Source organism: Myotis myotis, unplaced genomic scaffold, assembly GCF_014108235.1.
Source record: "Myotis myotis isolate mMyoMyo1 unplaced genomic scaffold, mMyoMyo1.p scaffold_m19_p_5, whole genome shotgun sequence".
NCBI classification, from domain to species: Eukaryota; Metazoa; Chordata; class Mammalia; order Chiroptera; family Vespertilionidae; genus Myotis; species Myotis myotis.
Window position 1 is genome coordinate 18,549,110 of NW_023416357.1, and position 14,609 is coordinate 18,563,718.

At 35.0% G+C, this 14,609-nt stretch overlaps 1 protein-coding gene across 1 annotated transcript in view; it reads right to left on the reverse strand.

Moving 5' to 3' along the window:
• The window catches only part of CDH18 (cadherin 18), a 344,495-nt gene that overhangs the window by 208,297 nt on the left and 121,589 nt on the right, over positions 1–14,609 (reverse strand). The window contains exon 2 of the mRNA XM_036309477.1: positions 6,765–7,249. Coding sequence (XP_036165370.1) covers positions 6,765–6,992 — 228 coding nt within the window. The 5' untranslated portion in view covers positions 6,993–7,249. The remainder of the gene's footprint in view (positions 1–6,764; positions 7,250–14,609) is intronic.

Here is a 14,609-nt window from a genome sequence, read left to right on the forward strand (position 1 = left end):
CAAACCATGTTTCTTTTTAATGCTTTCAAGTTCCTATAGGATGGATCTAAATAGTTAAATTTCTATTACAACTATTGAGAAAGTTATATCCATATAAAACTGAGTACCATAATTAATTTCACATGCCATCATGTCATCACACTGTCATCTGTATAAAATTTAAATGTCATGTTTTGATACAGAAAGTTTTCCATTTTAAGAAAGTTATGATAAAAAAGTGTTCATAAAATTATCATCTTGACAATATTAAATGACAATTGGGACCATTTCTTGCTGTGCATTTAATTTAAATTCAGAGTTCATGATGACATTAAAGCTATCATATTTTTTTTCCAAAAAGCTTAAACCTTGCCATTCATTTTTACATAATGTAGTCTCTTTTTAATCTCAAAACCATCCTTTAATTTAAAACTACAGTACTCCATATTCAAAGATATTTGAAGGTTCTCTTTTAAAGAAAGAAAAAATATAGGATAATGACAGTAATAGTGATGATGAAACGGGGATTGCATGCACTATTACTAGAAACTAATTTTCATTAAAGAATCATATGTGTTGCGATTTCTCCTTTGGCAGTGCCGTAACTAATCCCTCTTCCCACGAAGAGGTCACTTAACTGTTTCAAGCATCACTGGTTTTTATTACTTGAGGGACTTGGCAAAATGATTTCTTAGTTCCATTATATTGCCAGAATTCCTTGCTTACCCTCCATATGTTTGCTGTTTTTCCATAAAACAAATTGTGAATAATTCCATAGAATCTATACTCCTCTACACACAAATGTAAGATGTAGGTAGGGAGGTGAGGGAGACTGGTAGAATTTTAGAACTAACCTCTTAACAGATATAAGCAATATCTTCTACATATTATGGTTTATATCTAAAAAATTCTAAGTTATAAGCAGATACACCAAAAATGCTGGAAAGTAAATATGAAGAATGTAATTCATATGTTTATCTTGAAAATTTTTAAGTTTTTATAAGCTTTTATTATAAACTATATGTTAATATCAATGTACCCCTAAACCTAGCATAATATTGTTAATAGTGCGTTAAGTAGGAATACAAATTTTGGTATCTTACCTCTTGTTTATTATGTCAATTCCCTTCTCTTTTATATATCAAACTAGAGGCCTGGTGCATGAATTTGTGCACGGGTGGGGTCCCTTGGTCTGGCCAGCAATCAACGCCTACCTGGGAGCCCACCAACAGGAGGGAGGGGACACAGAGTTTGGTTGGTGGGGGGTAGGGGCTGTGCCAGCTAGGGGGAGGGTCCACAGGAGGTTGGCTGTGGAAGCACACTGACCACCAGGGGGATTGAACATCTACCCCCTGGTGGTCAGTGTGTGTTATAGTGGCTGGTCGACTGGTTTTTCTGGTTGTTCTGGTAGTTCGGTCATAATGGTTGCTTAGGCTTTTATATATAGAGATAATGCAATGTGGACAATATCTGCTTTGAGATATTCTGAGTAAACACAGAATTTCCTTTATTTCTTATATAAGAATGTTTTGCCAGTTAAAGAAGTCATTTATAATGTTATTAAAATGGAAATAATATGTACTTATGGAGCACAACATTTAGCTAATCACATTTACTACTTGAAGTATAGAAAGCTTATTACCAGTAGTTGTGTGTTGATAGAAATACTTCTAGTGTGTACACTTGGTTAAATTTTACCAGTTAGATATGATTAAATATTTCAAATGTACACCAGTAAGGAATACTACTTTTTGCAACTACAACCTGAATATCAAGGATATATTTTTTTTAGCAAATATGAGATACATGCAATACAGCCAATGGATAGTGCTAAAAATAAGGATTCAAATGTATTCAAAATAATACTTTCTGCTATGTAACATAGCATTCCATTTTTGAACCATTCTTTTTTTAATTGGTAATATGTTCTAATATACGAGATAAACTGTAGATATTAAGTTTTAAAAAATGCATTTTTATCTAATGCCTCTAACTGAATCAATATTCTAAAATTTCAGAAGTATCCAAATTAAATAAAAATACAGTTTTAGTCAAAATAATGCTAAGAATTACTATGTTGAAATAATAAACTCTTTTAAAGTAAAAATCATAAATTCAAAAACAAATGGTAACTGTGAAAAATTATGGGTAACATATTACTGGCAAATAATAATTGTACTATTATGTACAACAGTACTAATTGGTAAGTTAAAGAGACTAAAAAAAATATAAGATTAAAATATATATATATATATATATATATATATAAAATGAAGGGCCATGAAGTGATAGTAAAAATATTCATAGCCCCAAAAATATGAAAAACATGATCAATTTTATTCATAATAAGAGAAATGGATGTCAACATTACAAGAAGATGTAATTTTTCACTGATATATTTACAAAATTCCAACTTTTACACTCCTATTTGTGGGTATTGCTTAAAAATACAATCCCTCTTATACATCACTGAGAGTTCTGCAAATACTACAATACCTATAGAGAGAGATCAAGTAATTTCTACCAAAATTAAAGATTCATTGATCTTTGAATCAGAATCTCACTTCTAGAAATCTCTCTGTAGATATACTTATATATATATATATATATATATATGCTAAAGTGTATGTGTACCAGGACATTTGCTATACTCTTGCATGTAATGTAACAAAACACCAATAAAAACATTACATCACAGTTAATGAACATTCATTCATTAGAATAAATATGGGGAAGTAGTATGCCAGCAAAACTGATGAAGTAAAGACCTCCAAAAAATTATCTCTCCCATAAAAGCAGTGATTAGTGAGATATTTTTTGTATCAATAATTATCACAATCTAACATGACTACAAATGATTACAGTTCATGGAGTACTTCCCAGTGAATTACCACATTTGCTCATTATAATGGGAACTGAGATTGATACTGTGTGAACAAAGATGAAATAGTCCCAACACCGGCTTTGAAAGTATTCACAGCAGAGTAGGTAAGATAGACATTTTAACCGGAAGCTCACAAACACGTCCTGTAAATCACCATTAGTCAATACTGTAGACTTTGCAGGCCTTATTCTTTCTTGCCACTACTCAGTTCTACCACTGAAGCTTAAAAATAGCCCCATGCAAAACATAAATGCTGAGTGTAGCTGTATGCTAATAAAACATTATTTATGCAAACTGAAATTGGATTTCATATTAATTTTGAGTGTCACAAAATATTATTTTAAAAACTTAAAAGCTGTTTTTACCAATCCAAAAATAAAACAAAACTTCTTTAGTAAGCAAGTAAAACTAAAAATGCAACTGGCTGAATTAGGCATATAGGCTGTAGTTTAAATTACCTATGATCTAAACAATAAACCAAACTCTCTAATATACTTGAATTAGTAATTGAAATGTCAAACAGTATTTCCCGGTTTTACATGTAAGGGAATAGAAATGCAGGAAAATAAATAGACTTGCCAGTTTTAATACAGATAATAAGCAGAGAAGCTGTAACTCAAACCCAGCTCTTTGCTCCCTAATCATTATTATCTCATGAAGGCAATGACTCTACTCAACAATAGGTGTGATGTATGGTAGCCCTTTTAGGTTATGTGTGACATCTTAAATAAAATTATATTCTTGTTTTAATGGGATTTACTCCACACTGTTCAACTTTTGAACAACTGAAAAATAGACTACATGGTCTATGGTGTTTTAAAATGATTTTCAAAAAGAGAGAACCCTGCCTGCCTGGTTTTGCTTAGTGGTTGAGCATCAACCTCTGAACCAGGAGGTCACGGTTTGATTCCTGGTCAGGGTACATGTCCAGGTTGTGGGCTCAATCCCCACTGTGGCGCATGCAAGAGGCAGCTGATCAATGATTCTTTCTCATCATTGATTTTTCTTTCTCCCTTCCTCTCCCTTCCTCTCTAAAATCAATAAAAATAAATAAATTTAAAAAAAAGAGAACCCTTTTGTTTTTAAACTATAATGATATTACCATATAATTTGTTCCAGGAGTGAAGAGTTTACTCTCTAAAAAATATGCTATTATATCTTCAGTATACTAAATATTCAATTATTTAAAAATATCTTTAACAAGTCTATGAGTTTAAATTAATAAGATATAGACACATGTTAGTTTTGGTATTGGATTTCTCATGACCATTTCATTCTGGAAAAAATTATGGAGCATCAAATATACATACATATAAAATATATATAATTTGTATATAATATATATATATATATATATATATATATATATATATATATATTAGTTATACTATTTACCATTAGAAATGGCCTTATGATCATGGCCTTAGCCATATATAAATGTCTGAGTAGTGAATATATATTGACAGATGTCAACATATATTGACAGATGTCAACAAAATAAATTCCCTCATTATAAATCCAATCATTGACTAAAAAATTATCATAAAAATATGAGAAGTTGACATGTATCAAAAAAATACTCAGGTTTTAGTTTTTATCAAAAGCCCAGTGTTATCTATACTAATAAAAGGGTAATATGGTAATTAGACCAGGAGACCAGCTGGGAGGCCAGTTGGGGGCCATGAGGCCTGCAGGGGAGGGCAGTTGGGAGCCATGAGGCTTGCTGGGGAGGGAAGTTGGGGGCAATTAGGCCTGTGGTGGTGGGGAAGTTGGGGGAGAGCAGCCCGACGGGGGAGGGGGGGAGTTTGGGGAGATCAGGCCAGCAAGGGGGGTAGTTGGGGGTGAGCAGGCTGGCAGGGGTGAGCAGTTGGGAGTGATCAGGCCAGCAGGGGGTAGCAGTTGGGAGCGAGCAGGCAAGTGGGGGGGGGCAGTGGGGAGTAAGCAGGCTGGAAGGGGTGGCAGTTGGGGGTTATCAGGTCGGTAGGGGGGGCAGTTGGGGGTGAGTAGGCCGGTGGTGGGGGCAGTTGGGGGCAATCAGGCTGGCAGGCAGAGTTGTTAGGGGCTGTCAGGCAGGCAGGCAGGTAGGTGAGTGGTTAGGAGCCAGCAGTTCTGGATTGCGAGAGGGATGTCCGACTGCCGGTTTAAGCCCGATCCCCACAGGGATCCCAGATTGAAGAGGGTGCAGGCTTGATTGAAGGACACCCTCCTCGTGCACGAATTTCGTGTACTGGGCCACTAGTCTATAATAAAAGAGTAATATGCTAATTGGACCCAACATCTTCCGGATGTCATTCTGGGCATCCTTCCTGACGAAGTCGGGGCCAGAGGGAAGCCAGCCTGGGTCCCGGGTGCCTGTAGGCAGCCCGAGGGAAGCCAGTCTGGGTCCTGGGTGTCCGTGGGCAGACTGAGGGAAGCCAGCCTGGGTTCCAGGTGCTGGAGGGAAGCCAGTGCCGGAGGGAAGCCGGTGCCGGCAGTAGGGGGAAGGAAGGGCTACTCTTGCACGAATTTTCATGCATCGGGCTTCTAGTTTGCTTCATAATGTGAAATATAACTATGCATAAAAAATTAAAATGAAGAACTTAAGGATACTCCTGATGGCAAATTTTTTGTTCTTTTTTCCTCTCCTTTTTAAAGATTATAGTAAAGGGACTATGAAGTTCATATCAAAAATAATTTTCTAATAATGCAATATGCTATGCTTTTATTTTATACATGTTTTCCCATTTACTTCATGGAATACTTTATAGGCAGAACAAAATATGGGATGAAAATAAGTTTTTTGGTCTCGTTTTCATATGCATATGAGGATGATGGAATTGTTTGAGATCTTTTTTTGTGTGTTCCATATTCTGACTCCACAGCTCCTGCCTTGTATGGAAAATACAGCTGCAACCCAGCCCCTGTAGGACGAAGAGGGGAACAGATGGCTTGTGATCTTGTACTGCCTACACATTAAGGCAGCACCATGGCTTGGATTAAGTACATTTTTTTTTTTGGTACTGACAATGGTAAAGTGAAAATAAATCGTCAAGCAGGGAGATGGAGCCTGCAGCCATGGAGATTCAACCGCTGTGCTTGCTGTTTCTCTCATAGGTACAGAGCTAACCTAAGTGGGGCTGCTTCCTAGATCGATGAGTAATTCATCAGAAGACCTCTGCACTTCCCACTCAATTGTTCTCCCTAGAGCCCGATGACACATGCTTAAACTGTCCCATTTACTGAGCACACAATTTCCTATAGGGTTTGGTAAGCCATTAAGTTGTTTTGTCTGGTATGAGAGAAAGGAAAGTTGGCCTGAATTTACTGATCATTTTATCAACTTCATTTAACCAAACCTGTTCATGTAATGTATATTTAATTTATTTAAAATATATCAGCAATTTTATGGAATATAATTTGGGGGGTTAGAAAAAAATCCATGTGCTTATAAAGGCTGACAAATTCAAGTACAATCTCTGTAATAGAACTATACTTATTAATATAGTGATGATATAGCATCTTCTTTTTAGCCTCATGAGTATTTGCAATAAATTTTTAAAATGCAAATATTAATGTACTGATAAATGACATTGTGAATATACCTGCATGGTAATAAAGATACAATTACTTAATTGTGCATTCAATTAAGTGTTTTCATTTTATATATGAGAACAGAAAGAGTAATATGTTGGTAAAGAACATTCAGTGTAGAATGCATGCACCAATGTTTAGAGAGATGTGACTTGATTGGTAAAGTTCATTTTTTGCAATCTTTATTTTAAACTGTTTAGTTTAACTTGTAGCATTCCATAACATAATTCACTTACCACTCCATATCTCTTAAATCCAACTCCCATTTAACCCTAATAACACCTCGAAATTTCCCCAAGAAGGAAAAACAAACCCAACATCAAAAACTTACCTTTCCAACATATTGTGGATCGGGTCCCATATGTTCTTCTAAAACAAAGAACTGATTCCAAACCCATCCCCTTTTGGGACGATGGTGGACTTCGGTCTCTCCTTCGATGTGCTTGGTCTGATTTCTGGTCACCTTGACGGAGCTGTGGTGAGCAGTTCCATAACACCTCTGCACAAAACAGAGACACACGAGGACTGGACAGATGCAAGATGTGCTCGTAATTTTCATTGTAAGATAACTTTCCAGTTCACAGTTTTCTTTCTTTTCCTTGTTGGCTACAAATGCTTAATGAGCATTCAGGAGAGAAGCCAAAGCATCCTTTGGAAGGACAGTCCAAAGTAAAGTGTTTAGCGTGTCCATGATTTAACCGTCCACCAGGGAAAGGTCAGATGGCATTTACATCCTGAAACACTTCAGAGATTCAAAACTGCAGTGGTCTGATTCTTAGTCTTCACAGTAGGTGAACACAGGCAACCATTTTCCACCTAATGGAAAGAGAGAAAATTATATACAGAACAAAACTTGATAGGTTTAAGTATTTGCTCTGAATGCAAAATATACTATTATGCAGTGTGATGCTAATAGGAAAGAACATGTGCAGATTATTTTATAGACATCCATAAGCCTGTACACTGCACATGTTTTTCATGGACCTTCCTATCTTTACTACTAATCTTCATATACATTTAGACTAAACATATATTTAGGATATTTATATGTTTCTTGAAACAACAAAAATGCAGCCCTAGGGAGTGTTTAAATGTTCAAAAACTGATGATGAGTGTGTGCACATGCCTGAGTGTAGTATGATTGTTTACAATACATGATCTATTAGGGACTCCATGGTAAGTGCAAATGTTTTGCTTGTTTATTTTTATTCAGTTTTGTTGGATGTGATAAAACTGTACTGGACATTAATTGTCTACTACATGTGACTCACTGAACTTCAACAAAATATACCAAAGAGTTGAAAAATTGTCACAGACCTTCACAACAATCCAACAGGCACTTAAGCTGCTTAATAAGTAAAATAAAACAAAAAAGGACGATGGCTGAAAAAATGAAACTGAAAGTTACTCCATCCTCAGAAAGCAGATTGGCACAATCGATTGTAAGTAAGAATATCAACTGGCTCGGTCATGGCTTGCATGGATTTTGATAGGCCCGCAGATAACTACTCTATGGCGCAGTCTTAACATATAGGTGAGGCATATATTAAAGAATGGGAATAACACTACACAAAATTGTAGTGTTATTAATTGTATATTTGTAGCCTTCCAAGGTAAGTTGTAAGGAAAAAAAGAGGGTGGCAAAAAGAACATGAAGAAAAAAGGTTTTGTTTTTCAAATGAAATGTTGCTGATTTGGACTTAGGTTTTAGTACAATTGGACAATAAAGTAAAACTTGAGAACGATTCATGGAAGATAAGAAATTAGTTGGTAGAGAAAATGGTGACTGATATTATTAGCTTACTGAAAAATAAAACTGTGTAGCAAGTTCTACTGCCTTTGTGTATGTGTGTATTTCAGTATGTGTTTAGAAAAATTATCCTGATTCAAGATTATAGCTATTCCATCTTGCAAAAATATTAGATGAATCACTTTCTCAGTCTATTAAATTCAACCCTATAAATCAGCACAAACTGAAATGTGGATCTAAATGAATCACAAAATGTTTGACATGACAATATAAATTATTTCAAAAATTGAGCATAAATAATGTCATTATATACCTCTTTTATACAGTTGGTAAAAATGTTTATAATAAGTAGGAAATGAATAAAAAAATCACATGAGCCTGGCTGGCGTGGATCAGTGGCTGAGCACCAACCTATGAACCAGGAGGTCACAGTTCAATTGCCTGTCAGGACACTTGCTCAAGTTGTGGGTTTGATCCCCACTGTGGGACAAGCAGGAGGCAGCCTGTCAATGTTTCTTTCTCATCATTGATGTTTTTATGTCTCTCCTTCTTCCTTCATCTCTGAAATTAATAAAAAATGATACTTTTTTTTTTTTCTTTTTAAATCACATGAGGCCCAGAGCAAGGTGCTTTCCCTACCAGTATATTTGTCCACAAATTAGGGTTAACAGTAATGTTGACTTCACAGTTGTGCAAGTATTGTATTGGACAAGAACTGGGAATTCATTTTAATCATCTGGCAAATAAAATTAAATTTTGTGATACTTTTGAAAGTAAAGAACATTTTTTCACTCAATGAGAAAAATAAGAGGACATATGTAATGCTTTCAACAATAAAGATTAAAAAATAAAAAATAAAAAGACTTAAAAAGAGAAATGCAATTCTAGTTCCAACATAGTAAGAGCATAGAAAAGTCAGAAAATATAGGTTTTCTTCCTCTTTTTGACAATTTACTTACTATACGTACTTATATGAATCATATAATTTCTTCAAGTCTCAATTTTCTCATTGTGGTGTAAGTAATTTTAATATCCTTTCCAGTTTATCTAATAAATTGGACGACTTTACATTGAAGTTTTCTTTCTTCTTTTAAATAACAAATTTCAAAATAAGAAACTTTAACTAGCCTTTCTTCTTTAAAGTAAAGTTGATGAATATACAGAATGTTTTATCTTAATACTTTCACACCACTTGGCGTGATTGTTAAATGAAATTAACATCTTTTCTTTTTATGCTAAGTTGTTTTACAAAGCATAATTCATGAGTAAAGGGTGAAAAAGTGGCTTTTGTAATGCATTACTGATATATTGAATGATATTTTTAAAAAATAATGATCTTGCCCTAACCGGTTTGGCTCAGCGGATAGAGCATCGGCCTGTGGACTCAAGGGTCCCAGGTTCGATTCCGGTCAAGGGCATGTACCTTGGTTGGAGGCACATTCCCAGTGGGGAGTGTGCAGGAGGCAGCTGATCGATGTTTCTCTCTCGTCGATGTTTCTAACTCTCTATCCCTCTCCCTTTCTCTCTGTAAAAAATCAATAAAATATATTTTTAAAAAAATAAAAAATAATGATCTTATGTGCCATTCTAAAAATATATAAATACCATCTATATATTCATGACATGCTTGTGAATATCTATTACAACAGTTATAAAAAGTGGTGAATAAGGATATGTGGAATGAAAGAACTACTGTACTTTTGATACTAATTTTATTTAATATATCATGAGAGGACAGACTCCATATATGAAAATGTTCTGCTCTACTTCTGGAAATCAACCCTTGCATAGGTGAGAAAGAATAAAAATATTCTTTAATACCCTTTGTAATACTTTAAGCAATAAAAAAATAAAAATAAAAAAAATAAAAAATAAATTAAGAATAAAAATAAAAATAATAAAACCAATGAATGAGAATACCACAATAGAAATACACTGTAGACTCTTGTCATTTTTTTTTTTTCTATGCAGCATTTAAATACCCATCCTCTTTTCATGGAACATTCCAATATGGAAATTCTGATGACAGAGCCTTAACTTTCACCTCGAAACACCTAGGAACCAGACACATTCTTCTTCTAACTTTTTTTTTTCAATATATTTTCATTGATTTCAGAGAGGAGGAGAGAGGAAGAGAGAAATAGAAACGTCAAGAATGAGAGAGAATCATTGATTGGCTGCTTCCTGCACGCCCCCACACTGGGGATTGAGCCCACAACCCAGGCATATGCCCTGACCGGGAATCCAATTGTGACATTCAGAGGTCAACACTCAACCACTGAGCCACGCCAATCAGGCTCATCTTCTAACTTTTTAATCAGAAATTGCATTTGTGACATACAAGTCGGTCACACACTCCAACACCCTGGAACAGATGATGGATGTATGTAGTGAACATTAAGAAACATTTCACAGCAGGGTAAGGGTCTCAACAGCCAGATGTAGTGGTGGCCAGTCTGGCAGCTATGATGGATAAAGTCAGTGACAGCTGTACAAATTAAGAGTCATTCTACACAGTTTCAGTGGCAAGTACTTAATATTGCTTCTTACTGCCTCATTTCTATTGGTATTTACTCTTTGATAAACCTAATACTTAAGGCTCCTCATCAGTTTTGATGGCTATACAATATGCTTCCAATAAATGTATTTGCTGCTGTCCACAGCCAAGTTGACTTTTACTATTTGAAAACAATAATCTTCTCTGTAAAAAGCATTATTTTCATAAAACAAAAAAGTATTTCCAAATAATGCATTACTTGTAATAGTGTGTAATGCAGGCCTCTCTCCTCTGTTCAGCACTTAATCTCAGTGATGCAACTTTGCTGCAAGAGACTAGTCCTCTTGCTTCTGTGGCTATTCCCTCTATGGCAGTAGAATTGGTAACACTGTACTTAGTCAAGAACATGACCTCAAATGTCCATTTTATAGAAAACTATCACATTTATGTGAGCATTTTACTCTCTGAGCTTCGCAGCTCTCATTTATGAAGAAAGATTTGTATTTGAATTATCTTTAAGAATGTTCAGCTATCTAATTCTTTGACTTTCTGATTTCATAACCATGCTTCATTTACAAATGACTTTTCTTACTTACAGAGTTACTCACATTGCCCAAGGTTAAATATCAGCCGTTTATAACTCTTCAATACAGTCATTCTGCCAGAGAGCACTGAAGAAACACTATTTTCAACAAAATAATTCTCACATTTACCCCAAAAGTAACTGCTTGTAACTTGGTCTTTTCACTGACTTTTCTCACCAATATGTTCTTGGATTATAAACTTGAGATTCCAAAGAGGTGTAGAGAATGTCTTAGGTTTTCTCTCTCTTGTTTTATAAGAAACTTTCTTTGCTTCTTTTCTTGTTTTGAAAATGTCTTTTTTAAAAAATACTTTGTCAATTTTATTTCATGAATCTGCCGTTCCATTCTCCATAAGTGTGGGGTGATATATTATTTTACATATTCAAAAAGCCTAGAGTTATAATTGCCACCATTTTCCCAACTATGGCATTATACATTATTGGTAGGAATGTATCTGACTTTGCAGAGAGCAAGCTTAGTTTAAATAGAAACTGTCAAAGGAAGATAGAGTATGATGGAAAGTCCATATATTTTGGAACTGCTTTCACTGTGAGATGTATAGGATATCCTGTATGGAGAAGCACATGTCAATGGGAACATGTTGCTTAATGCACATTTGTCAGACTGCAAATCCATCAGATGAAAAGGCTGTTCCGCATGAGAAGATGACTCATCTTGAAAAGAATGAAACTTAACTCTCCCATGATGAATTATTAAAATCCATCACACTGTCAGGCAGATTTAAGTATAAGGAAACTTAAATTAGGTTTGAATTCTGATGTACTTATATAAGATGAAAGTTATAAGTCCTTAACAGAAGCCAATGTTTTACTTTAAGAAATAATTTTTTAATATATGTTTGTATATATGTATGTATGGATTTACTTACTTAGGTTCAGGATGTGTGTTCTAAAACTTTCAGTTATTTTTTGAGTTAGTGATAACAAGCCCAACACCCACTGCTTGCAAGGTGCATTCTCAGATATTTGTCTGACCCTGAATCTACGGTTTCCATCATTTCAGATCCAATGATCAACAATATCAGTATCATTCTCCTGTCCTAAGTCTAGCTCTTGTTTAATTTCCATTGATATTGACTTATGAATTTTTGTTTCACCTTCTTGTCCTTTACTCGTTATATTTAACATTTTCTCCACAACTCTGGATTTTTCCTTCTCAATTGATAATTTATATGTTTAATAATTAATCATACTCTTCTCCATCAGTGTCAATTGGATTAAATAGCTCCTGCTTAGTCAAAATCCAATACTCATAAACCACATGGAAGTGTAGAAGGCTCCACCTAAATTTGTTGCAATTTTATTCCCCAATTGTCTCTCAAATAGATATTTTCACTTGTAATCTGACCATTTCAAAATATTCTCATAGCACCAAGATTTGGACATAATAAATTGCATTTGCTTGAAGTATACATACATATATGTACATATGTATTAAAATGTGACTCTAAAATATGATGAAAAATGTAAATGACAAATAAATTAGGAAGCATTAACTTTTACATATTGTGTTTTTCTGTTGGAAATATTCACTTAAACTTCATAGAGATGGTGATGAAAACATTAAATTTGTGATTACAGATATTGCTCCCTGAATGGCTCATTCAATTCTGATTTTTTTCTTTTTTTAAATATATTTTTATTGATTTCAGAGATGAGGGGAGTGGGGGAGACATAGAAACATCAATGATGAGAAAATCAGTGACTGGTTGCCTCCTGCACAACCACCCACTGGGGATCCAACCTGCAACCCAGGCATGTCCCCTGACTGGGAATCAAACTGTGACCTCCTGGTTCATTGATCGATGCTCAACCACTGAGCTATGCTGGCCAGGCTCAATTCTAATTTTCTTAAGAGCCTTACTGTCCAAACTCTATTTAGTAAACCTTATCCTCTGAGACCTAGACTAAAGGGTATTTCTCCACAAAGACGTCTATGTTTTAGAGACAATTCTCTCTGGGTCTTTTGCATTCTTCACATCTGAGAAAGGTAGTCAGAGGTTCCTTTCATGCTCTCTTTTCAAGGATATATGTGTACAAACAGCCTTGGAAGAAAGCTGGAACCGTCCTTCCAGGCAGTGGGAAAATTTGTTTTTTGACAGGGGATGATCTTCTTCTAGGTTGGAGAAATGGGCTAGCAGACCCCATACAAAACTGGGAATTTATCATTCAGGATTTCTCAACTGTGTGTGTGTGGCCTGTACCTGGGCTTCTCCGAGTTGCCCCAGTGGATATGAGGAGCAAGGAAAACTTAAGGTACCTTCTGCACTATGGGTAAGATAGTCTTGTTTCTGATGCAGTCTCATATTCTCTGCCAGCACCTATTAATCTTTTGTAGCATAACTTATTAGCTTGAAAGTAAGGCAAGATCTCAAATCCTTCATTTAAAATTCTGGCTATCATAGTTCAATGTAACTGCTCTTTCTCAATATTGCAGACCAGCATTCTAAGTATTTATATAGGAACCATTTAATGTGTTCTTTGTGTCATATTTTGTAGGGCTTTCATGCCATGTCTATGCAATTTCCATCTCCAGTATTGGCTAGTGAAGTCCCTTTCATATTGTCACCGTTAAATAAACATTTGTTGAATGTAGTAATAAATAAATGGGAAATAGACAAATTAATTCAGGGTTTGTACAACACGAGTGGTGTTAAAATGCCAAGTTTCAATTGAAAGTAATTAATTGTAAGAACATGTTATAGAAAAACTTTTAGAAAGCACTCTTTGATTTGGTTAACATTATACTTTGATTTTCACTTAAAAGCCTGTCACAATCAAAGAAACAAAAGTACTGGAAAACAAACAGTTACATTTTATCAACAAAAACCTGCTTTTTCTCTCAGGTTCTTTTAACATAGAGAAAATTAGAAATTAAGGAAGTCACTCAAAGATTGAGTCAAATGTGCATTAATAAACTTTGCAATGGCTCGTATTCTGTAGCATTATCAGTCACATCTTATTCATTACATGGTGCAAAATATGTGCATGAAATATTTCTACTATGTTGACTAAAACACTATGAAAATAGTCCTGGCGGGTATGGGTCTGTTGGTTGGGCTTAGTCCCATACACCAAAAGTTTGCTGGTTCAATTCCTGGTTAGGGAACATGCCCTGGTTGCTGGCTCAATCTCCAGTGGGGAGCATGCAGGGAAGCAGCCAATCAATGATTCTATCTCATCATTAACGTCTATCTCTCTCTCCTTCTCCCTTCCTCTCTGAAATCAATGTATATTTAAAAAGTAAGCTTTAAATGGTTATTTAGTTTGATATTATAAATAAAAAATACTAAAGGAATCCTACTGGTGCAAAGATTCCTAGTGT